The sequence below is a fragment of the Rhinopithecus roxellana genome, chromosome 5 (genome assembly GCF_007565055.1).
Source record: "Rhinopithecus roxellana isolate Shanxi Qingling chromosome 5, ASM756505v1, whole genome shotgun sequence".
NCBI lineage: Eukaryota > Metazoa > Chordata > Mammalia > Primates > Cercopithecidae > Rhinopithecus > Rhinopithecus roxellana.
In genome coordinates, this window is record NC_044553.1 from 146,987,535 (window position 1) to 147,013,956 (window position 26,422).

A 26,422-nucleotide genomic window follows, 5' to 3' on the forward strand; every position below is an offset into this window, starting at 1 on the left:
CACGTAAGAAAAGTTTAAATACCTGGACCGATACCATACAAAGAGTAAGTGAAGGCTGGATTTGAACTCGCGTCTCATATCACAGCCCAAGATCTTTCTGGTACACATCTAATTCATTCTTACCGTCCAAGAGAGAATAAAATGAATAAGCGGAGGGCCAGCAGAGAGACTAAGGAAGTGTCCCCGAGGTGCCCGGGAGGCGGAGCATCAAGGCCACCCGCACGCGCACGCCGCAGCCTTCCTTGCCTGAACACAGGTTTCGCGGGTAGAAGGTGTGCGCAGGCGCGGACAGGGGCGCATGCGCGCTCACTCCGGCGCGCCGTGCCGGCGGGGGCGGGGATACGCGGTGTGCGCGGACGGGGGCGGAACGGAGGAGGAGGCGGTGGTGGCTCGGCTGCGGGGTAGGAGTCCGCGGCAGCCTCAGGGTAAGCCAAGCGTCGCGCAGTGCTGAGTTCCCGCACGTCGCGGAGCCATGGAGATCGGCACCGAGATCAGCCGCAAGATCCGGGTGAGGCCCGTGCCGGGCGGGGGTGGGAAGCCAGGTCTCGGCAAGCGGGCGGTTGTCAGGAGTAACGGGGACCTTGGGCCCGGGTGGACGCCGCGGCCTGGCCGCCGCTGGACGCTCCTGGCGGGCTGCAGCTCCTCGTCCAGGCCGTCTCGGGCCTGGGGACATTTGCGGCCTCAGAGCAGGGCTGCGGCTGAAGTAGCCGCCGGGAAACGGAAGGACAGGCTCAGGCCTGGCGGGAGCCACCACTGCGGCGCAACACGCCGCTTTGGATCCGCTGCGGGAGGTGGGCGCCGCGGGGCCGGAGCGGGAGTGGGGTGCGGGGTGGGTGGGGGGGTGGTGCAGGCGAGGCTCCTCCCCGCCTCCCCCCGGGGGACCTGGAGGTGCGCGCACCAGCAAAGTGGCCTCAGCGCTGCAGAATCCGATTTTGTTTTCCTAGAGCCGCCTTTCTCACATGCTCGTTTGCTCTTTTTCTCTCAGAGTGCCATTAAGGGGAAATTGCAAGAATTAGGAGCTTATGTTGGTAAGTGTATTTTGGGTTGTTAAGTTTCATAGAATTTAGAGTTTGCAGCTAATTGATTTTTAGTGAATGCGTATTTCTCACCGTACTTTGGACATTGGGAGAGACTCCCTTCTACCGTCTTCAAATCTTATACTCCCTGGTTACTTCTTTATAATCTTTTTGCAACCTTGTTTTTTTTCTCCCAAACCTCCTTCTGTTATGGTGTTTTGAAATTTAGTTTCCTCCATTAAGGCTCTGTCACATTTTACATAATGTTTGAGCGAATTTTATTTTATGTTTTTCCTATTCTCTCTCTCATTTTAAATTCTGGGGACGGGTCTCACTACGTTGCCCAGGCCTTGACTCCTGGTCTCAAGCAATTATCTGACCTCAGCCTCCCTAGGTGCTGGGAGTGCGGGGATTACTGGTGTAAGCCACCATGCCAGTTTAAAGTTTACTATTCTTGTTACTTTCCTCTTGACATTTGTTTTTAGAACTCTGATTTTGGATATGCTTTTTGATGCTTTCTGGCATTTGCTTCTGTAATGGTTCAGTGAATTTTATTTTCCGATCTCTTTATGTTTTCCCTCTTTCTCTCTTTGAAACAGTAAGGTGGCGTTTTCCTTCTCCTTATTCTTTTATAATTTGAGTGTTTACTCTGGGTCAGGTACTGTGCTTAACTGTTGTATGTGTATTAACTCAGGATAATCCCTATGAGAACACTGGAAGGTAAGTGGCAGTATCCTAGACTGTGTAAACAAGGAAACTGAGGCTTTGCCTACTTGAGCAAGGTTTTATGGTTTGCCCCCAAAGCTGGTGCCTCCTATAAAAATAATAGCTATCACTTAAGACAGTGGTTCTCAAAGTGTGGGAGACTCCAAGGGTCTCTGAAGTCAAAACTGTTTTCATATTAATACTGAGATGGTATGTGCTATTTTTCACTGCGTTGATGTTTGGATTGTGTAAAACTAATGATTGATAAAGTTTTATCAACCATTTTATCAACTGGTCAACATAGTAACACCATAATGAAATCATATTCAAATCACTCCCCCCTTATAGTTTTTGTTTTTTTTTTTTTAAGCTAATTACACTTAAAATGTCATTGATGAAGATGTGAAGTCCAGGGTTTACAAAATATTTTTTATCTTCTTAGTATTCAGTGTGAGAAAATAGAAATGCTCATAAAACATTTTTATTGTATACTGAAATATGGGTAAGGAAAATCATTTGAGTTGAGAACTAAGCTAGCCACCTCTTTCAGGGAACGTCATTTTTAACTTTAAAGTACTGACAAACTGGTTACGTATACACTAGGATATTTGGCAGATGTTTACTTGAAAGTGAGCAAAGAACCCATAGTCTTTGTTGCCAATCACGTGTGAGCTTTCAAATGCAAATTAGAATTTTGGAAAATCTGAGCCTGCCTCCATGAACTTGACAGCTTCCCAGTACTTAAAAAATTTCTGATTAAATGGGGATTTTAAAAAATTTTATTCTTATTATTTTTTGAGACGAAATTTCCCTCGTTACCCAGGCTGGAGTGCAGTGGCATGATCTTGGCCACTGCAACCTCTTCCTCCCAGGTTCAAGCAATTCTTTTGCCTCAGCCTCCCCAGTAGCTGGGATTACAGGCACCCACCACTACACTCAGCTAATTTTTTGTATTTTTAGTAGAGACAGGGTTTCACCATGTTGGCCAGGCTCGTCTGAAACTCCTGACCTTGTGATTCGCCCTCCTCAGCCTCCCAAAGTTCTGGGATTACAGGTGTGAGCCACCGCGCCTGGCCAACTCAATGATGATATTAAAAAATAATTATTTTATATTACATAATGAAATATATCAACATGCCAGTGGTTTTTATAGCTAAGTGAACCAGTATTTTCTAAATAACGAATGCATAATGTTACAAAACTATGCATGGATTAAAGATTTATTTAAACTGTAGGGTGGGTCAGTGGATTTCTGCGCAACAGTTCAAAAAGGTCATTGATGTATTTGACATTCCACATTTCTTTAACGTTTAATAAGCTACCACTTGTTTAGTTTTGGTGTAGTGTCACAGAAAAATATCCACCTTATCTGAAAAAACTATCAGAATACTCCTTTTTCAACGCATATCTGTGAGACCAGATTTTTTCACATTCTTCAGTCGTAAGGACATAGAACAAGATACATAAAAATGCAAAACAAGGCCAGTCTTTGCAGTAAATTTTTTTTCTTTTTTTCTTTCTTTTTTTTTTTTGAAACGGGGTCTTACTCTGTGGTTCGGGCTGGAGTGCGGTGGTACAATCTTGGTTCACAGCAACCTCCACCTCCCAGGTTCAAGCGATTCTCCTGCCTCAGCCTCCTGAGTAGCTGGGATTACAGGCACCCACCACCACCCCCAGCTAATTTTTGTGTTTTTAGTAGAGACAGTGTTTCACCATGTTGACCAGGCTGATCTCCATCTCCTGACCTCAGGTGATCCACCTGCCTCGGCCTCCCAGAGTGCTGGAATTACAGGCATGAGCCACCGTGCCTCGTCTATATTTTTTTTGGAAAATTTAATAAAAATAATGTTACTTATGTTAATATTATTGGGTTTGTGATTAACCTGTGATGGATGTATTATTTTTTTTTTTTTTTTTTTTTTTTTTAGAAAAGAAATGAATTTATTGCTAGTAGATGTATCTCACAAGGAGTACTAAAGGCAGTTCTTTTTTTTTTTTTTTTTACCCATCAATTCATCATTTATATCATGTATAACTCCCCAATGCAATCCCTCCCTCCTCCCCCCTCCCCCCGATGGATGTATTATTTAATGAATAAATACTTTTTAATTAAAAATTAAAATGATCAGTTCTAATTTTGAACACAGTAAGTAATAGATAGAACCTGCATAAACCAGAGAAGGGGCCCAAAAACCAGTTTGAGAATTGGTAATTTATGGAGTACTTATCACCATTTGCTGGGCACTTTCATAAATGATTTGTTGTCAGGATTGTTGTAAGACTAACACGAGAGAATTGAGGCTCAGAGAAAATGAAGCTGAACCAAGATTTATTTATTATTTTATTTTCTCAACACTTGAACTGCATTTTTTATATTTTTCTTTGAAACAAAAAAGTACTTCTGAAATGAACCTTTCTGCCTGCATAGAAATACTACAAGTATTTAAGGTATTAAAGAAATTTGGCACAGCACGGTGGTTCACGCCTGTAATCTTAGCACTTTGGGAGGCCTAGGTGGGGGGATCACTTGAGTTCAGGAGTTCGAGACCACCCTAGCCAACATGGTGAAACCCTGTCTCTACTAAAAATACAAACATTAGCTGGGCATGGTGGCACATGCCTGTAATCGCAGCTACTCAGAGGCTAAGGCAGGAGAATCGCTTGAACCCATGAGGCAGAGGTTGCAGTGAGCCAAGATTGTGCCACTGCACTCTAGCTTGGGAGACAGAGTGAGACTGTCTCAAAAGAAAAAAGAAAAGAAATCTAATGGAGTTTTGGGGGGCAGAGATTAGAGTTCCTAATAACAGCTTTTGCTTCCTTATTTTCTTACTGAGGTTTTTTGTTTTATTTTGTTGTTGTTTTAAATCCTAGACCTCAGTCTCATAATCACTGTAGGATTACCAAGGGAAGGGTGTTTTATGGTTTGTTTTTTTTTTTCCCCGACACAGAGTCTTGCTCTGTTGCCCGGGCTGGAGTGCAGTGGCGCTATCTCGGCTCACTACAAGCTCCACCTCCCGGGTTCACACCATTCTCCTGCCTCAGCCTCCTGAGTAGATGGGACTACAGGCCCCCGCCACTACACCGGTTAATTTTTTGTATTTTTAGTAGAGACGGGGTTTCACTGTGTTAGCTATGATGGTCTCGATCTCCTGCCCTCGTGATCCGCCTGCCTCGGCCTCCCAAAGTGCTGAGATTACAGGCATGAGCCACTGTGCCCGGCCTTTTTTTTTTTTTTTAAATCCTAGACCTCACCCTTATAATCACTGTAGGATTACCACCGTGAGGGTAAAACAGTGCATTGAGTTGACATTATGTAATGTTAAAATTGAGTTTTTTAAATGATGTGGAGCTTTTGGGTCTATTTGTTTATTTGATACTGCTACAAGTTTGTTACCCTGAGTAATTGAAACCTGCCTTTAGCAAGGGTAAATATGTTCACTTGAGAAATGAGTGTTGTCTTGAAACAATGTAAATTAAAACTAAACAAAATTAAATTCGTTTTCTTGGGAAATGTTCATATATTTCCTGGAAGCTTCTTTGAAATTAGTAAACATTATTAAAAAGATTCAAGGAAGTGAATGCACACTCAAGTTTGACCCTATAATTCAGAATGTCTAGTTTTTTAAGTATCAGTTATTCTTAATTTCCATCCTTCTAGTAATTGAAATACCTGTGGAATGAAGAGAAAAAAATTAAAGCTAAGCCATCTTGTCCAATGTAATTCCACTAGAGCTCTAAGACTCTAAAGCTTAGAGCTACATCTATATTTTCAAGCACGTCTACTTTAAGAAGAAAGTTTTGAGGAAACAAAGTTTTGATATACCTTTCCTTTTAAATAGATGAAGAACTTCCTGATTACATTATGGTGATGGTGGCCAACAAGAAAAGTCAGGACCAAATGACAGAGGATCTGTCCCTGTTTCTAGGGAACAACACAATTCGATTCACCGTATGGTATGTTTCTGAATTTTTGAGCCTCAGACCAAAGTTTGGCACAAGCTTGAGTTGATATTCTGTCCAAAGAGAGGTTCTTGACAGTTGAGTTAAGTTCACTTTGGAGAGGCAGTTTGTGAGTGATGAGGGCACAGCCTCTGTATTAGTCCGTTTTCACTCTGCTATGAAGAAATACCCAAGACTGGGTAATTTCTAAAAGAAAGAGATTTAATTGACTCAAAGTTCCACATGGCTGGGGAGGCCCCAGGAAACTTACAATCATGGTGGAAGGGGAAGCAAGCGCCTTCTTCACAAGTTGGCAGGAAAGAGAAGAGTGAAGGAGGAACTTCCAGAGACTTACATAAAATCATCAGATCTCGTGAAAACTCACTGTCTCTTGAGAACTTGGGAACTCACTGTCTCATGAGAACTCACTGTCATGAGAACATCATGGGGGAAACCACCCCCATGATCCAGTCACCTCCCTCCCTTGACAGGTGGGGATTATAATTCAATATAAGATTTGGGTGGGGACACAGAGCCAAACATTATCAGCCTCTGAAGCCAGACAGCCAAATTTGAATCCTGGCCCTGTGTCTTGCCTTGATTTTTCTAGCTATAAAATGGGAATAGTACAATCACTTGCTTTATAAAATTATTTTGAGGATCAGATGGGCTAATATGTGTAAAGTACTTATAGGTGTCCCTAGCTCATTTCCCTAAGGAATTTTTAGTGTATGTTGGCTGTACTTACTATGTTTCTTTTGTAAAGTTCTATATCTTTTTTTTGAGACAAGGTATTGTTCTGTCACCCAGGCTAGAGCACAGTAGTACAATCACAGCTCCCTGCAGCCTCGATCTCCTGATCTCAAATGATCGTCCCATTGCAGTACCCTCCCTCCTGCACTCCCATGCCTGGCTAGTTTGTAAATTTTTTGTTGAGGCAGGGTCTTAGTATGTTGACCTGGATAATCTTGAACTCCTGGGCTCAAGCAGTCCTCCCGCCTTGGTCTTCAGAAGTCTTGGGGTTATAGGTGTGAGCCACCGCCACCTGGCCAGCTTCTGTATCTTATAGTTCCTTTTCCCGCACTAAAATCAGTTACAGATGTTTTTTTGAACTGGGTTGGCTTCTTATATTGCCTTTTACAATGAGTTACCTTTTATAGGGCAAGGTTTTCTGTTTCTCACTTTTCCGTTTCTAACTTTTTTAGCTTTTTATTAAACTCACACCTTCATTTTGAGTAATAATTATAGTGTAATGTTATAGCATATTTTGAGATTATAAGTTTTTTTAAGTTTGGAATTTTAAAATAGGCAACTTTGCTTTTATACATAAATTACTGTTATATGCCTTTAGTTGAGAATACTGACTAGAAGAGTAAGATTCAACTTAAGATGCTAGGTCCTGGTACCAGGTTTGAGGTAAAGTGAAGATGAGGGCTGCAGGATAATGCTGTAGCTGAGAATAGACATAAGAAATACTTTATGAGGCCCCTCAGACTAGGAACTACCAGTTACCGTGAAAGGTGATGATGTAGCAAAAGTTAAGTAAGCAAGTGGCCTGCTAAATTTGAATGGCAAGAGGAGACACTAAGTGGGGAGATGAGCCTGGTTAAGTTCTTGCCTTTATACCAAAGGTTGTCTTCAAGGTGTTTTTGCCCCAGTGGGCAACTGTATGCTTATCAATCTTGAAATTCTGCACAGAATTCTCTGGGTTTACACATTGCACAAATTTGAAGAACGTTGTATAGTGGTCATCAGTTGTTATGATACACACACTGCTGCCGCACTGTGGGTGACCCAACCCATTTGTTACAATTTGTCCCCAGAGGTTATTCCCTCCCAGTCCCCTGCAAAAAAAGATTTTGGGGCTTTTGACTGGGGAAATTACCATTATTGTGAGTACTATTTTTTTTTCTAAAGTCCAGCCAATCTAAGATGGAAGATTGACCGAGTAGATCCTTTTCTCCAATAACTTGATGGAATACTTTAGACAGATTTTTAAAACAGACTACTAAGTGAATTTAAAACCAAATTAATTCAACATTCTCATCTGGCCATAAATTCAGTTCTTTAACATGTACTGATGCAAAGGGTGATGTCCCCACTTTGGCACTTTGCTTTTTTGTTTGTTTGTTTTGTTTTTTGTTGAGACAGAGTCTCGCTCTGTCACCCAGGCTGGAGTGCAGTGGCCGAATCTCAGCTCACTGCAAGCTCTGCCTCCCGGGTTTACGCCATTCTCCTGCCTCAGCCTCCTAAGTAGCTGGGACTACAGGCGCCCGCCACCTCGCCCAGCTAGTTTTTTTGTATTTTTTTAGTAGAGACGGGGTTTCACTGTGTTAGCCAGGATGGTCTCAATCTCCTGACCTCTTGATCCACCTGTCTTGGCCTCCCAAAGTGCTGGGATTACATGCTTGAGCCACCGCGCCCGGCCGGCACTTTGCTTTCTTTAGTGTTAACACCAGCCCCAAACAGATTATTGTGATTGTTTGGAGGCTTGAAGTAATTGTGTCCATGGGGACAGTAGCATGTGACTAGGGTTCTCATTGAAACATTATGAGATTTCTGGAATTTTGGGGGAGGTACTGGGAAGGGATGTAAGGCAAATTACCTCATTTATAACTACCAAAACAGGTTATGTTACAAGCAAGATTACAGCCTTACAGCATCAGTTTTGAAAGTAATAGAGTGAAATGATATAGCATATTTTGAGATAACTTTTTTTAAGCTCTCAGAATTAAGTTGTCCAAGAAGCCATCTAATTTAAGCAGTTAATATAAGCTGCTTAAATGTTTGTAATAATAAGCAATATTACATGTTTATGATACTTGTTTTACTGAAAGCTACAGTAAATCTTTAGTACTTAGAAAACAGGGTGATAGCCGGGCGCGGTGGCTCAAGCCTGTAATCCCAGCACTTTGGGAGGCTGAGACGGGCGGATCACGAGGTCAGGAGATCGAGACCATCCTGGCTAACGCGATGAAACCCCGTCTCTACTGAAAAATACAAAAAAAAAACTATCTGGGCGAGGTGGCGGGCGCCTGTAGTCCCAGCTACTCGGGAGGCTGAGGCAGGAGAATGGCGTAAACCCGGGCAGCGGAGCTTGTAGTGAGCTGAGATCCAGCTACTGCACTCCGGCCTGGGCGACAGAGCGAGACTCCGTCTCAAAAAAAAAAAAGAAAACGGTGACATCCTTTGTAGACTAAGACTCTGGTCAGATGATATTCTTTCCCATATTTTTGCAGAGGCTAGATGTTGAAAACAGTGAAGAAAAAATATATAATTTTTTATTGCTTTCTGTAGGATTTATACAAATCCTTTTTTTAAAAATGTGAAATTTGAAAGTTAATTTTAATACAATTTATTCACTAAATACAGCTTATCAGTATTTATCTCGGCTGGGTGCGGTGGCTTATGCCTGTAATCTCAACACTTTGGGAGGCCGAGGCAGGTGGTTCTCTCGAGTCCAGGACTTCAAGACCAGCCTGGACAACATGGTGAAACCCCGTCTCTATTTAAAAATAATAAAAATATTTTTAAAATTAAAAAAAAATCTCTGAATATAATGTCATAAATTTAGAGTGACGATTGAATTGAAATCTTAATGGAGGCTTTATTGTTTTTTGTTTTTTTCTCAGGCTTCATGGTGTATTAGATAAACTTCGCTCTGTTACAACTGGTAAGATTCATAACTTTTTTAAATTTCTGCTTGCTATGGCATATGATTTGTTTCTTTCTAAAGTCATTTATAGTCATTTACAGTGGTTCATTTGAACTTTTTTAGAAAGCACATATTTTTATGAACTTAAGACCAGTTAATATAATTCAAAGATATTTAAGTGTAGGAGGGGGAGTAGTGCACTTTATCAGAAGGAAATAATTACATATGTGTGCAGAGATTTAGCCTCAAGGATATTTCAGTATTTTATAATTGAAAACAATTTAAAAGTTCAGTAATAATAAACGAAATTGTTATATTACCATGTATGGAATAATATTCAACTGTTGAAAATAATGTTGTGGAAGAATAACATGAGAGTATATACACATAAGATACATGTTTTCAAAAATGTGTATATATGCTCTTCCCCCCAAAAATCACCTTTGAGATAATTGGTGATTTTTATTTATATTTTTAAATTGTTCTGCAATAAACACGTATTGCTTTTGAATTGGTGATGAGGAAGGAAAAGACTTAAAGTAATAAAAATAGATGACTGGGCAGGGTGGCTCGCACCTGTAATCCCAGCATTTTGGGAGGCCAAGATGGGCGGATCATGAGCTCAGGAGATCGAGACCATCCTGGCCAACCAACATGGTGAAACTCCGTCTCTACTAAAAATACAAAAATTAGCTGGGCGTCATGGTGCGTGCCTGTAATCCCAGCTACCCAGGAGGCTGAGGCAGGAGAATCGCTTGAACCAGGGATTTGGAGGTGGCAATGAGCCGAGAACACACCACTGCACTCCAGCCTGGCGACAGAGCGAGAGTCTATCTCCAAAATAAATAAATAAAAATAAAAAAAATAGATTAAAAGGACTGTATTTTTCTTTTCAGAACCCTCTAGTCTAAAGTCTTCTGATACCAACATCTTTGATAGTAACGTGCCTTCAAACAAGAGCAGTTTCAGTCGGGGAGATGAGAGGAGGCATGAAGCTGCAGTGCCACCACTTGCCATTCCTAGCACGAGACCTGAAAAAAGAGATTCCAGAGTTTCTACGAGTTCACAGGAGTCAAAAACCACTAATGTCAGGTAAGAGTCCGGTGTAGACCTGCTATGGGCAGGTGGCTTTGTGTATGTGACATTTTTATTAGTTTTTGTATCTTTCAGTTTGCTGTTCTCAGCAATTTTTAGGAACAGTGAAGTGATCATGAGCAGTTTTTTGAATAAAATAATGGATAAGATCTAAGTATGATTATCTTTGATCACAAGTTTAGTAAATCAAAGTTTAAAGAAAGTACAATTTCAAAGTAGTTTTGAATGGAATACCTAAAGGGAGTATCCTCAGTTTTTTCCTTGAAATTTTTCAAGTAAGCATTCTTTAAAGATTTGGAGATAATTGCCCTAATTTGGTTGTAATACATTTTGTTGTTCTTTTAAATAGGCAGACTTATGATGATGGAGCTGCAACCCGACTAATGTCAACAGTGAAGCCTTTGAGGGAGCCAGCACCCTCTGAAGATGTGATTGATATTAAGCCAGAACCAGATGATCTCATTGATGAAGACCTCAACTTTGTGCAGGAGAATCCCTTATCTCAGAAAAAACCTACAGTGACACTTACATATGGTTCTTCTCGCCCTTCTATTGAAATTTATCGACCACCTGCAAGTAGAAATGCAGATAGTGGTGTTCATTTAAACAGGTTGCAATTTCAGCAGCAGCAAAATAGTATTCATGCTGCCAAGCAGCTTGATATGCAGAATAGTTGGGTATATGAAACAGGACGTTTGTGTGAACCAGAAGTGCTTAACAGCTTAGAAGAAACGTATAGTCCGTTCTTTAGAAACAACTCGGAGAAAATGAGTATGGAGGTTTGTATGTACTTTTAAATTCTGGCTTATTAGGCTAAAATTCAGCAGTTCTTGATACTAAATAATATATGAAGTAACTAAACACATATTCCAAGTTTATTTTATTTTAGTTTAGTTTTTGAGAAGGAGTTTCGCTCTTGTGGCCCAGGCTGGCGTGTGATGGCGCAATCTCAGCTCACTGCAACCTCCGCCTCCTGGGCTAAAGCGATTCTCCTACCTCAGCCTCCCGAGTAGCTGGGATTACTCGCCACCACGCCTGGCTAATTTTTTATATTTTTAATAGAAATGGGTTTCACCATGTTGACCAGGCTGGTCTTGAAATCCTGACCTTGTGATCCACCTGCCTGGGCCTCCCAAAGTGTTGGGATTACAGACATGAGCCACGGCGCCCAGCCCCAAGTTTATTTTTAAATTGTTTTATCTGCTGTTTCTCATGATATACCAGATTTTCCTCTCCATGGCTTGCTCCTAGAGTTCTTTTATATCACATCTGTATACCTTTTTGGGATTTCCAGCATTTGAGATAGCTTTAATCTTAAATTAATTTGGGGGGGGTTTCAGATCAATTTTAGATTGTTCATGGTGATTGCTAGTAAGCAACCAATTAACCCTGTTTTATTAGTTTCCTCAGTAGCACTGTATGCAGCTGTTAATAAAATAAAGTTCTAATTTTTGTTTTAGCTAAAGGTTGACTGGTAGGGATAATGTTTTTATATATATTATTTATTTATTTGTTTATTTTGATATGGTGTCTCACTCTGTTGGCCAGGCTGCAGTGCAGTGGCGTGATCTTGGCTCACTGCATCCTGCACTCCTGGGTTCAAGTGATTCTTCTGCCTCAGCCTCCTGAGTAGCTGGGATTACAGGCACATGCTACCATGCTCAGCTAATTTTTGTGTTTTTAGTAGAGACGGGGTTTCACCATATTGGCCAGGTTGGTCTCGAAATCCTAACCTTGTGATCCGCCCATGATGGCCTTCCAAAGTACTAGGATTACAAATGTGAGCCCCCACGCCTGTCCTCATATTTATATTGTTATACAAAACCAAGAAATACTCTGAATTTCTCATATTACTGTGTACTATTTTTTTCTTAAAATGGAAACATTTTGTAGTAGAACTTTTGTTATTTTCTGAAGTTAGGTAAGCATAAATTTTATCTGATTGCAGGATGAAAACTTTCGGAAGAGAAAGTTGCCTGTGGTAAGTTCAGTTGTTAAAGTGAAAAAGTTCAATCATGATGGAGAAGAGGAGGAAGAAGATGATGATTATGGGTCTCGAACAGGAAGCATCTCCAGCAGTGTGTCTGTGCCAGCAAAGCCTGAAAGGAGGTACCTTGAACGTGGCTATAAATTCAGCTTTAACTGCCTTGGTGGAGTCTTCTGATTTCTTGAAGAGAATGATCTCGAAAATAATTTTTGTTTGTTTTTTGAGACGGAGCCTCGCTCTGTCAACCAGGCTGGAGTGCAGTGGCACGATCTTGGCTCACTGCAACCTCTGCTTCCCAGGTTCAAATGATTCTCCAGATTCAGCTGCTGAATGGCTGGGATCATGGGTGCGCACCACCACGACCAGCTAATTTTTGTATTTTTAGTAGAGATGGTGTTTCACCACGTTGGACCAGGCAGGTCTCGAACTCCTGACCTCAGGTGATCTGCCCTCCTTGGCCTCCCAAAGTGTTGGAATTACAGGCGTGAGCCACCGCACCTGGCATACATATTTAATGTAATACCACGTAAGACTTTTTCATTGGATTTTGAGAAACACATTAATGAGAGAAATTGCTTAACATTGGAGAGGATTGCAAAGAATATTGACTAATATGATGGTGGAGTGAGGGGGAACAATGTCAATTAAGATTCAAATTTATTATTTAAAAAAACTAAAAGGGGCCTAGGCATGGCAGCTCATACCTGTACCTAGCACTTTGCAAGGCTGAGGCAGGAGGATTGCTTGAGACCAGGAGTTTGAGACTAGCCTAAGCAATGCAATGAGTCTTTGTCTGTACAAAAATAAAATAAATTACCTGGTCATTTTGGCAGGCACCTGTAGTCCTAGACTGGATAGGCTGATGTGGAAGGATTGCTTGAGCCTAGAAGTTTAAGGCTGCAGTGGCACTACCCTCCAGCCTGCGTGAGAGAGTAAAACTCTGTCTCGAAAAAAATAGCAGGTTCCAATGTAGTTGACGTTTTCTAAAAACTGCAGCTAGTCTATGAAACCTAGAGAAGGTTGTGGTAAAGGCATAATAGATGGGTGACCTGTGGAGAACTGAAATTTAAAGTTTAATAAAAATACCTTTCTTAACTCTTTTAGACCTTCTCTTCCACCTTCTAAACAAGCTAACAAGAATCTGATTTTGAAGGCTATCTCTGAAGCTCAAGAATCCGTAACAAAAACAACTAACTACTCTACAGGTAATTTAAATGTATTATGTTTACACTTGATAAGACATTTCTGTAATTCTTGAGTAAGCTGAAAACGATTGCTTCTTAAATTGTGGTGAAATAAAGGTGCCTGTCAGATGTCAAGACCAAGATGAGGTTCCCCTATAGAAGAATGGCTTTAAAAGGAGATTGACAGGTTTGAGAAACTTTGCAAACTGTTAATGGACTATAGTTTTTCAAGCACCGTATAATGCCTTTTATGCTCTTTTCAGTGTTTGTGAAATATATAGTACGTAAACATTTTGAAGAGAATTTTGATGAAATGGGACTTTCATGTTAGTAGCATTAGATTCAACGTTAGATATGAATTTATGATGTATAAATGGGAGTACAATTGGATAATAATAGGCGGCTGAAGTTATAATTTGTGAAACAGTAGTTTATAAACAAGGTTGGTTTCTTCCCTTTTGGTGGAACTCATTAATAGAATATAAGGCAGAGAACTGACTCTTTTGTGATGTTCCTGCTCCAATTGTAGTGAAAGTACTAAATCATTTTATGAGAGAATATAAAAGTATTACATGTTTTCAAAACAGGAGATGAATCAGCTGTAAGCTGGTCTTACGGGAAGCTGATTCTGAAATGTAGACAATTGATGAGTGTCATTTTGTGTTGTCATTAAATTCTGTACTCTGTGGCAGACCTGTTGTAGCCAATGTGTAAATTTGTGTTAACAAGCTGATGGTGATGAGCTACCCTAAAAAGATGTAAGTTTTGCTGTGGATTTAATGGATGTACTTACAGCATTGCCCTGCTTGTCCACTCTCTCTTGCTTCTCTTTTTGTGACCCCATTCCTAAAGTGAGGTAAACTGTAGCCATCAGTTTTTTTGTTTGTTTTCTTTTTTTGAGGCGGAGTCTTGCTCCGTTGCCCAGGCTGGGGTGCAGTGGTGTGATCTTGGCTCACTGCATCCTCTGCCTCCTGGGTCCAAGTGATCCTCCTGCCTCAGCCTCTCAAGTAGCTGGGACTACAGGCGCCCACCAACTTGCCAGGCTAGTTTTTTTGTATTTTTAGTAGAGATGGGGTTCCTCCATGTTGGCCAGGCTGGTCTCGTACCCCTGACCTCAGGTGATCACCTGACTTGGCCTCCCAAAATGCTGGGATTACAGGCGTGAGCCGCCGTGCCTGGCACCATCAGTTTTTGATCCTGATACTTGCCTGTCCTCTTGGTTCTCCTCATCCCTAATTTAACCCTGAACACTAAATTCAACAGGTTTTTGCATATAGAATAAGGATTATCAGGCAGATGCCCACTCTTGACCTAATGGTATATCTACATTTCATTTCCTGATCTGTCAGCAATATTAATTGTCTAGAATGATGAGAAGTTTAGAGAATTTCCATGGCTTTGAAAATTTCTTTCTTTACCTAGGTTATCTAAATTACAATTTGAAACTGATATAAGATCATGAAGCTAAGCTTAAACCGCGTTTTGTTGAAAATGAATACATATGTACTGTATTGTGTTCATGGCATGTGGTTGTATGGACATTGTTTACATATGTTTGGATAAATAGGTCAGGTATCTATCTCAGTAATGTAAGAAAAAATGAATGGTATCTATGCATTGAACTCCTCATATATATGTTCTTTTCTTTTTTTTGGAGACAGAGTCTCACTCTGTTGCCCAGGCTGGAGTGCACAGTGGCGCAGTCTTGGCTCACTGCAACCTCCGCCTTCTGGGTTTAAGCAATTCTTCTCCGTCAGTCTCCTGAGTAGTTGGGATTACAGGTGTGTGCCACCACGCCTGGCTAATGTTTGTATTTTTAGTAGAAATGAGGTTTTACCATGTTGGCCAGGCTGGTCTCAAACTCCTGACCTCAAGTGATCCACCCGCCTTGCCTCCCAAAGTGCTGAGATTACAGGCATGAGCCACTGCACCCAGCCCAAACTCCTTGTATGTTCTAAACCAAAGGAGGCGTTTATGTTTAATATGACATAGTCACTGTCGAGTTTTGATGTATTACTGCATTTGTATTTCTATCTTTTTTGCTTTTATGTGAAAGTCCCACAGAAACAGACCCTTCCAGTTGCTCCCAGAACTCGAACTTCTCAAGAAGAATTGCTAGCAGAAGTGGTCCAGGGACAAAGTAGGACCCCCAGAATAAGTCCCCCCATTAAAGAAGAGGAAACAAAAGGAGAATCTGTAGAAAAAAATCAAGGTAATAACTTAAATGATGTTTCACTCTTTACTACAGTTTTTTCATGAGGCATTGAATATTTTCCAGTGGATTTTTATGAAATGTTACACTTTGAAAAAAGTGATGATTAAGCCCAGAAATAGAATGAGAAGGATACCATGAGGAATGTTCATACCAACACTTTCCAGAAACTTTTTTTTTTTTTAAAGAGGTAGAGTGTTGCTGTGTTGCCCAGGCAGGCTTCAAACTCCTGGGCTCAAGCAGTCCTTCTCCCTCAGCATCCTTAGTAGCTGGAAGTGTGTACAAGTATGTGCCACTGCACCCAGCCTTTTCTAGAAATTTTTGGAAGTCTTTTTGTTGTGGAAATTTTTAATTTTCTCAAAACATTAAGCCTTAGTTATTATCAGAATTTTGCAGGTCTTTAGATAGCTCCTTCTTAAAGGTATATTTATTTCTGTATTCTTTCTTTTCCTCTTTTTGTTGATCCTACCCGTTTACCTGAACTTGAAATGTTAGTTATCTTTAAATCTCCCCTCTCTTAAGCATCCTGTTTCTGACCTCCCATATGTGTCCCAGCAACCCTAATTTATCCCCTCATGCCTAACATACTTCAATTTGCTTCCAGCTCTTTTTTTTTTTTTTTTTGCTTTTTTCTCAGCTTTCTCCCCCAATTCCTGTACAATCTTTTGAATTTGAAAGTGTGTCTCTCATCTTCTAAAATGAAAGTGTCTCCCACCGCCGCCTCATTGCCCAGAACTAACACTGTTAGTTTGAACTTCTGGTGTCTCTGTTATCTGACCCCTGGGCCTGCACAGCCCTTCTCCACGACTCTTCAAACCTTTTGTTTCGTCTGTCATCAAGAAGGATTCTTGTTTCTTCTGTTTCTTTTTCTACAAAGATTTGAATTTTAAAACCCCACCAAAAAAACCTATGTGCTTATTATGTTACTTCTCACATACTTCTCAAGAACCTTCGAATATATTTTTTCATTTCTCCAAAACTGTTCTTTAAATTGTTCCAGGTTTCATGAAACCTTATGATTTCAACATTGTCAGTTCTGTATTTGTCTCCTCATTATGCCTCTTTAAAATTTTTTTACTGTATTGTATAGTTTGCTGTGACAGCGTTATGTGCTGTTCTGATAAATGATAGGCCTGAGGAGAAGACCTGTTTGGCACCCAAATGGCAAATAGGTACCAGTTGGAAAATGTGAATGGGCCAAATTGAGAAGAGTAGCTGAAACTGAGGAGGGATTTTGCACAGTGCAGTGACAGATGAGGCTGACCTAAAAGGGCTGCAGTGGTCTACTCCCTATGGAGTCTGTAATGTGTTGCACTAATGTTTTTTTCAAAGACAGTACTCTACATGAGAGTCTTGGAGTGGAATCAAATGGAGCAGGGAAACAGACAGTAGAGAAAAGGAAAGAATGTCAGATAAAAATAGAGGAAAACAATAGGAAATCTCAAAGCAAGGTGCCATATTTTTTAACATCACAAAATCAGCAGAAGGAGGTTGTGGATTCTGAAGTTAGAATAGCTATCCAAAGCAAACTTTCCCCTAAAATGAACAACAGAAAAGTATCAATGTCCTGTGCCAAATTAAAAGATAAAAGGGAATAAAAGACAAAATAGCACTGTTTCAGTGAAAGCATGCTGAAAGGTATACCAAAAAGAAATACAATTTCAAAGTGAGCTAGAAGACATTATTTAAATAATACAAGACAAAACCAAGAAAAACATAAAACAGAAAAACTTTGAGGCTGGGTGCAGTGGCTCGTGCCTGTAATCTCAACACTTTGGCAGGCTGAGGCAGGAGGATCACTTGAGACTAGCCTGGGCAGCATAGCAAAACCGTGTCTCTACAAAAAAATAAAAATATCAGCTGGGTGAGGTATACACCTGTAGTCCTCTCTCCTTGGGAGGCTGAGGTGGGAGGATTGCTGAAGCCCAGGAGGCTGAGGTTGCAGTGAGCCACGATCATACCATTGCCCTCCAGGGAGACTGAGGTGGGAGGATTACTGAAGCCCAGGAGGCTGAGGTTGCAGTGAGCCACCATCATACCGTTGCCCTCCAGGGAGGCTGAAGTGGGAGGATTGGTGGAACAGGAGGCTGAGGTTGCAGTGAGCCATGATCATGCCATTGCCATCCAGTTTGGGTGATAGAGTGAAACCCTGTCTCAAAATAAATGAAGACTAAATTAGAAAGAACTCAAGAATTGGTGTGTCTTAATAAGATGAAACATCATGCATGTAATCCCAGCAATTTGGGAGGCCAACGCAGGGGATCACTTGAGGCCAGTTCAATATCAACCAGGGCAACATAGCAAGACCTTATGGCTCCAGAAAATAGTAATTTAAAAATAAGTAAAGTAAAACATCTTCAGAGAAATTGAAGATAAAAGACAAGAACATTTTAAAAGTCTAAAAGAAAGGGCTCATGAGAAAGTGGCAAATATTGAATATAGGCAATAGAAATACAGTGTATTTATAATAGGAATCTCCAAAGAAGCAATATTCAGAGGAACAGAACAAGCGTTAACTGTCTTTCAAGAAAACTTTCCTGAAGTGAAAACATATTTGAAATTGTTGTCTGAAAAATTGCACAGTATACCTGAGAATATTTACCCAGAACCATAACACTAAGATGTATTATATAATTAATGAAATTTTAAAAAGAAAAAAAATCATTTGGACATTTAAGCAAAAGGGGCACATGACTTAGAAGAAAAAGAAAGATTATCATCAGACTTTTCAGCAGCATCACTTTTGTGCCGGAAGAAAATGGACTAGATATTTAAGATACTCCAGAAAAGAAAATGTGAGCCAAGAATTTAATGTCCAGCAAAAGTGACCTTTAGAAGTGATCCGGCACCAACTGTTATCTATATGCAGAAATTCAGAGATTGCTATTCCCATGAACTTTTCTTTTTTTTTTTTGAGACGGAGTCTCGCCCTGTCACCCAGGCTGGAGTGCTGTGGCCGGATCTCAGCTCACTGCAAGCTCTGCCTCCCGGGTTCACGCCATTCTCCTGCCTCAGCCTCCCGGGTAGCTGGGACTACAGGTGCCGCCTCCTCGCCCGGCTAGTTTTTTTTTTTTTGTAGTTTTTAGTAGAGACGGGGTTTCACCGTGTTAGCCAGGATGGTCTCGATCTCCTGACCTCGTGATCCGCCCGTCTCGGCCTCCCAAAGTGCTGGGATTACAGGCTTGAGCCACTGCGCCCGGCCTCCCATGAACTTTTCTTAGGGGATCTAATGGAGGATGAGCGTCAGACAAGTAAAAGCCTGTTGTCCTGAATTTACATTGGAAATTTTTTGGAATGCACATTGTATTTTATATATAAATATATTTTTTTCTAGTTCTGTCTACTGGAAGGGCATAGAAACATCCGTCAACCCTTAGCATCATCCGTAGTTCCCAGATTGTGGTCTTGGAATACTTCCTATTTAAAAAACTAGGCTTCTTGGGCCAGGTGCGGTGGCTCACGCTTGTAATCCCAGCATTTTGGGAAGCCAAGGTGGGCGGATCACCTGAGGTCAGGAGTTCAAAACCAGCTTGGCCAGCATGGTGAAACCCCATCTCTACTAAAAATACAAAAAAATTAGCTAGGTGTTGTGGTGTGCACCTGTAATCCCAGCTACTCAGGAGGCTGAGGCAGGAGAATCGCTTGGACCCGGGAGGTGGAGGTTGCAGTGAGCAGAGATTGTGCCACTGTACTCCAGCCTGGGCAACAGAGTGAGATTCCATCTCAGTCAATCAATCAGTCAATCAATCGGCTTCTTGAGAAATGTCTTTTTCCAGGTCTGGAGCAGGAAATGTTAACATGATCCTGGAATGGCTCAACATCCCACATAGCAAAGAAGCTGTCAATGAATGGTACATCATGTCCAAATGATGCAGGAGCCAACTTAGATTTCCCTTGGCCAAAAATGGAATTATTTGAGATTCAGTAGGTGTAAAAATCGCAGTGGATTAGCCGGGCGCGGTGGCTCAAGCCTGTAATCCCAGCACTTTGGGAGGCCGAGACGGACGGATCACGAGGTCAGGAGATCGAGACCATCCTGGCTAATACGGTGAAACCCTGTCTCTACTAAAAAATACAAAAAACTAGCCGGGCAAGGTGGCGGGCGCCTGTAGTCCCAGCTACTCGGGAGGCTGAGGCAGGAGAATGGCGTAAACCCGGGAGGCGGAGCTTGCAGTGAGCTGAGATCCAGTCACTGCACTCCAGCCCGGGGGACGACAGAGCGAGACTCCGTCTCAAAAAAAAAAAAAAAAAATCGCAGTAGATTAAAGCCCATTTAAATCCACAATTTCATAATGACATTTTTAAAAAGTAAGCCCTAACTAGTCACCTTTTGGAAGATAGTAGATACTCATTCATTGTCTTGAAAACTGGGTAAATAATTGAACATTTATGCTGTCCTTTCTGTAAGAATGATACCACTGGGTAACCCCATAGGACGGGAGTTGGCATCTGTTGGAACCAAACCATGTCTATTCATGTATGTATTGTCCATGGCTACTTTCATACTACAACCTTAGTTGAATAGTTGCAATGGACCATATAGCTTACATAGCCTAAAATAGCCTAAAAGATTTGCCAACCTCTGATACAGTAGATGAGAGAAACATTTTCTTTTAAAATGATTTCAGCTAATAAGAGAACAAGATGGTAGAATTAGAGTTTTGCTTTTAAGAGTGAAAACCAGTTGTTTTGTGCCTCTTGATACAAAAGAACAGAACTTTAATCTTGCCAAAAATGTAAACCTAAGTCATCGAGCTTCCAGTCCAGCAGTCAGTTTGCAAGAAGTTACAGAGGCCAGAGGAGTATGTTGGTTGAGCTTCACCATGAGTGTGCAGCTGGAAAAATAGTCTGGGACACTATGGGTCGTATAGCCCGAGAATTTGAGATTAAAAGGCAAATCAAAGGAAAATAAAAGGAGCAGGATTAAACCAGTGGCTAGGGATACCCAGTATGTGTGAAATTGTAAAGAATCTCTAGGCGTTAATATAAAAGGCGCATAGTGGTTGCTTTTGAAGAGGACTGATAAAGATGGAGCACACAGAGGCTTCTGGGGTGGCAGGTGACATTCTCTCTTTTGACCTGGATGGTAGTCAGAAGGGTGTTTTGCCTTATAAAAATTCATTAAGCTATATGTTTGTGTGGTTTTTTATATTGTGTTTTAAAAAGGGATAATTGAAATGGTGTCAGGTACCTTTGCTCATGAGGACTTTGGTATTACTAGATGTATTCACAAGTGTGAAGTGATACTGCAAGCAACTGTTATCTGTTAACGTGGTTACTCACTGTTGTATAGTAAAATCTGGGGCAGGTTTTTAAAATATAAACTTGCACATATATTGGCATAAGTTATTGATAGCTTTTTTTTTCTTCTTTTGTTTGAGCAGATAGCATTCTCTCTTTTCTCCGGTGTCTTTATTTTTACTAGCGTATCCACCTCATAATATGTGTACTTTTTCCTTTTTGTCTTGCCATCAGTCTGACTTGAAGTATATTTTGCCCGTCTTCTCAAAGACTTAACAGCAATTATTCTGGCTGGCTTTATTGATTTTTTTTTTTTTTTTTTTTTTTGCTGTTTTTGTTTTCTATTGCATTGACCTCTGCTTTTTTTTTTTTTTTTTTTTTTTTTTTTTTTTTTTTTTTTTTTTTTTAAGAGGCGAGGTCTCATTGTTGCCTAGGCTAGAGTACAGTGGCACAATTGTAGCTCACTACAACCTCAAACACCTGGGCTCAAGTGATCCTCCCGCCTCAGGGACCATACGCACACGCCACCATGCCCAGCTAATGTTTAAGTTTTTTTGTAAAGATGGAGTCTCACTCTGTTGCCCAGGCTGGTCCTGAACCCCTGAGCTCAAGCAGTCCTCTTGCCTCAGCCTCCCAAAGTGCTTGGTTTACGGGTGTGAGCCACTGCACCTGGCCCGACTTCTCTTTTAATTTATCCTTCCATATTTTAAAAATTATTTACCTCAGCCTGTCTTCTTCTCAAATGTAGGCACTTAAGCTGTAAATTTTTCTTGATGTGCCATGTTTACTACGTATGACAGGTTTTAATTCATCATGTTTTCATTATCAGAGTGTCTTTAATTTCCATTTTAATTTTCATCATTGGCCCATGCATTATTTGAAAGTGTGTCTTCTATACAGTATTTGGAAGTGGTGTGTGTTTTTGTCTTTTAATCCTTTTTATTATATATACCTGACTTAATTACATTGTGGCTAGATAATGTAATTTTTACAATGCATAGTTTTTGAAACTTGTTAACACTTGCTTAGTGCATAATCAAGTTTATGCATCTTCCACATGCATTTTGGAAGAAAGTAGACTAATTGTTGGATTGGGAATTTTACGTTTATTCAGTAGATAAAGCTCTACTGTTAACATTATTCAAATCTTGACCTTGCTGAGTTTTTGTGCTGCTTGACTTTCCACTTGAGAAAGGGTGTTGAAATTGACCAATATGATGACAGATTTATCTTAATTTCTCTTGTACTTACATATTTTTGCTTTATTTTTAGGCTGTTATATACTAATAGTAGGTACATACATATTTAAATTTGTTTTATCTTCTCTGCAAATTGAATCCCTTATCTTGATTTATGACCCTCTGCAGCAAAAGATGTTTTTATCTTAAAGTCAGTTTTGCCTGATATTAATAAAGCCATTTAATTGTATTTGCTTTATATATCTGGTTTCCCTGCGTTTGTTTTCAGTCTTCTCTCTCATGCTTTAGGAATATACAGTTGATCCTTGAACTGCACAAGTTTGAACTCTGTGTATCCACTCATACACTTATATGTGGATTTTTGAAAATAAATATATTGGAAATATTTTTTGAGATATGTGGCAATTTGAAAAAACTTGCAGATAAACTGTACAGCCTAGAAATATTGACAAAATTAAGAAAAATTTAGGTATGTCATGAACACAAAATACGTGTAACTACTAGACTATTTTAACATTTACTGTCATAAAACATACACAAATATATTATGAAAAGTTTAATTTATCAAAATATATGCACACAAACACAGACTTTACATGATACCACTTGTAGTTGAGAGAAGTGTAAGCAAACATAAAGATGCAGTAATAGCTACGTAAGATTTACTGTAGTGCATACTGTGCTACTGTAATAATTTTATCATTATCTCCTGTTGCTTTATGGTGAGCTAAGGTGTTTTGAGTGTCCACTTAAAATGCTGCGTGATGCTAACCATCTCGGCACGAGCAGTTCAGCTCTCCAGTAAATTGTGAATTGCAGTAAAAGGTGATCTTGCGGTTCTTGCATATTTTTCATCATGTTTAGTGCAATACTGTAAACCTTCAATAACACCAGGGGACCCATAGTGAAGTGCTACTAGTGATGCTGGACGTGCTCCCAAGAAGTAGAGAAAAGTCATGACATTACAAGAAAAAGTTTAATTCTCAATGTACCAAAGATACATATTACAACTGTGACTGCAGTTATTCACCGTTTCAAAATAAATGAATTTAACATAAGGACCATGGTAAAAAAAAAAAAAAAAAAAAAAGAAGAAGAGGAAGAAAAAGAAAAAAATTTATGAAGCTGTAATTGCAGCTATGTTGGCAACAGTAGTAGTTAAATGTTCGGAAAGTCAAAAACGTTGTATGTGGATTTTCAACTGTTGCGGGGGTTGGTTCCCTTAGCCCTCATGTTAAGAGTCAACTATATATTATATCTTAAATATCATGAAGCTAGATTTTGTTTTCTAGTCTAATCTGAGTTTGCCTTTTATTGGAGAGTTTAGACCAGTCACATTTATTATAGTTACTGGTATAGTTGGATTACTTTCTGTCATCATTTCTGATTTGTATTTGCCTGCTTTTCTATTTTTTCTCATCTTTTTTAAGATTCATTAATTACTGTTATTGTTGACAACCCTAACACTGGTTTTATAATTTTAAACTAGTTCACTATTTAAACCTTCCATTTCTGTTCTTTTTTTTTTTTTTTTTTGAGACAGAGTCTCACTCTGTCGCCAGGCTGGAGTGCAGTGGCACGATCTCGGCTCACTGCAATCTCCGACTCCCTGGTTCAAGTGATTCTCCTGCCTCAGCCTCCCAAGTAGCTGGGATTACAAGCGCCCACCACCATGCCCAGCTAATTTTTGTATTTTAATAGAGATGAGGTTTCACCGTGTTGGCCAGGTTGGTCTTGATCTCCTGACCTTTTGATCCCCTGACCTCGTGATCTGCCCACTTCAGCCTCCCGAAGTGTTGGGATTACAGGTGTGAGCCACCACGCTGGGCTTCATTTCTCTTCTTTTAGTGATTACCAGTGAAATTTTACCATGCAGATTTAGTATTCTAAAAGTTAATGTCCTGACCCCATTCTCAAAACAGTAAAAGGACTTTTGAATACCTTTGAAGAGCTTCAGTCTTTACCCTCCTAATTTGTTTTCAGTGTTTCAATTTGATCTTTTTTAAAATGCACAAGTTGTACAGCATTCTTGTAATTTTTTCCAGGCAATGTTTTTTCAGGTTTACCTCCTGTTTATCATTTTCCTTATTCTTAACATCTCTGAATATTATTTAGGTATCATTATTTTCCAATATTTTGAAGTATTTTTGAAGTATTTTTTTGGAAGTTTCACTGGAATGTGTCTCTTAGCAATATATTTTCCAAGAGTCTATTCACTTGTGAGTGTTTTATTTCTTTGCATTCTTGTGCAGTAGTTTTGCTGGATACCCAAATCTAGGTTAACAGTTATTTGCTCTCCACACCTTATATGTATTATTATCCCATTGTCTTCTGCTTTCCATTGTTGAGTGGACTTCCGTCATTCTAATTGTCTGTCGTTCCTTTGTAGGTGATCTGTCCTTTCTCTCTGGCTGCTTTCAAGATCTTCTCTTTGTCTTTGATGTTCTGCAGTTTCACTACGATGTGTCTAGGCGTGGATTTCCTTTTATTTTTCCTGTTTGGTATAATGTATGGAAAAATCCGATATATTTGAAATAAAATACTTTACATTATGAAATACATTCTCATAGAAAATCTGGAAAAAGAAAGCATATCAATGTAATATCTCCTGATAGATGAGAAAATAATCAAATAGTATAAAAAGATTAAAAATAAAAAGCAACATTCCTTGCTTCATTCTTCTCTATACTAGTCCGACTCTGCAGAATCCCCCACTTTTAAATGCTTCTGTTTCTTTCTCCATGTTGTGATAAGATGCTTTATACTGTTTCCTCATTGACCAACTATAGATAGTATCTGTTGATTTCTTGCTATATGTCAGGATCTAGCCCAGTTATACTTTTCCCTTGCTTCCAAGCGCATACAGCAAAATTAGTTTTAAAATTCATTTATTGGTTACTTTGGTAATTTTAAGTAGTACACCTAAATATTTCTTGTATGGTTATATTTCAGTATATTTAGTATATTTTGACTTCTGAAAGATATAGACATTTATGTTATCCTTCAATTCCTTTTTTGTTTGTTTGTTTTATTTGGAGGTAGTCTCACTTTGTCGCCCAGGCTGGAATGCAGTGGCGCAATCCTGGCTCACTGCTACCTCTGCCTCCCGGGTTTAAGTGATTCTCCTGCCTCAGCCTCCTGAGTAGCTTGGGACTACAGGCACACCCTACCAGGCCTGGATTTTTTAAATACAATTTTTAGTAGAGATGGGGTCTCACCATCTTGCCCAGGCTGGTCTCGAACTCCTGAGCTCAGGCAGTCCTCCCATCTCGGCCTCCCAAAGTGCTGGGATTACAGGCCACCGTGCCAGGCCCCTCTTTCAAATCTTATATTTTTTTTCTTGCCACCACCTACATTCTGTCCTGCCTCCACCTTCTGAATTGTCACCTGTACTTTTATATTGTCAAAGCTGATCAAATTTACATTTTGTTCCCTACTTTAGTTAAGACTTAGTAGATTGACTCTAAGAGTTGAGAAACAGTAAGCATTTACACTATTAAGACTATTTGGGCATGGTTGGTGGCTCACACCTGTAATCCCAGCACTTTAGGAGGCTGGGGTGGGAGGTTTGCTTGAGCCTAGGAATTTGAGTCCAGCGTGGGCAACATAGCGAGACCCTCATCTATATATATATATATTTTTTTTTTTTAATTAGCTGGGTGTGACGATGTGCACCTGTAGTCGTGGCTACTCCGGAGGATTGCTTGAGCCCAGGAGTTCGAGGTTACAGTGCGCTGTGATTGTGCCAGCCTGGGTGACAGACCAAGACCCTGTCTCTAAAAATAAAGTTTTAAAGACTATATAAATATTACAAGGCCAAATTTACGTTCTGTTTCTTGTACAGTTTTGTGTAGGGACTCTCTAGAGTTTCTTTTTTTAATTTTTGCCCTCTCATACAGTTTTTTGTTTCACGTAGGTTCTTCTTTTTTCCCTTCTTGCATTGCCTACCTGTACTGTAGCCTAAAAGTCTATCACTCTGTGCTTTGAAATCTTTGGCTTTCCCACTTGTTCTTAGGTACCTTCCTCCTGGAACCTCTCTCCTCCTTTTCTCACCTGACTGCTTGTTCTAGGCCTGCTCTAGGCCTGCTCAAGGCCATCATCCCAGGACGCCCTCCTCCCCTGAATCAGCTCTGCAATTCCTGAATTCCATTTTGTTTTCTCAGTACATTTCTGCATTTCGTAATCATGT

The 26,422-nt window shown here is 40.2% G+C and overlaps 1 protein-coding gene across 13 annotated transcripts in view; it reads left to right on the plus strand.

The window, feature by feature from the left end:
• The first annotated feature begins 300 nt into the window (after positions 1-300).
• The window catches only part of ZC3H14 (zinc finger CCCH-type containing 14), a 50,415-nt gene continuing 24,293 nt past the window's right edge, over positions 301-26,422 (plus strand). For 11 of the 13 annotated variants that reach the window (XM_030930329.1, XM_010384123.2, XM_030930334.1 and 8 more), the window contains exons 1-9: positions 301-508; positions 986-1,028; positions 5,561-5,675; positions 9,293-9,333; positions 10,212-10,407; positions 10,760-11,189; positions 12,359-12,519; positions 13,502-13,602; positions 15,638-15,793. In XM_030930329.1, the coding sequence (XP_030786189.1) occupies positions 473-508; positions 986-1,028; positions 5,561-5,675; positions 9,293-9,333; positions 10,212-10,407; positions 10,760-11,189; positions 12,359-12,519; positions 13,502-13,602; positions 15,638-15,793 (1,279 nt within the window). In that variant the 5' untranslated portion in view covers positions 301-472. The remainder of the gene's footprint in view (positions 509-985; positions 1,029-5,560; positions 5,676-9,292; positions 9,334-10,211; positions 10,408-10,759; positions 11,190-12,358; positions 12,520-13,501; positions 13,603-15,637; positions 15,794-26,422) is intronic. The other 2 variants (XM_010384124.2, XM_030930335.1) reach the window with 2 other exon arrangements.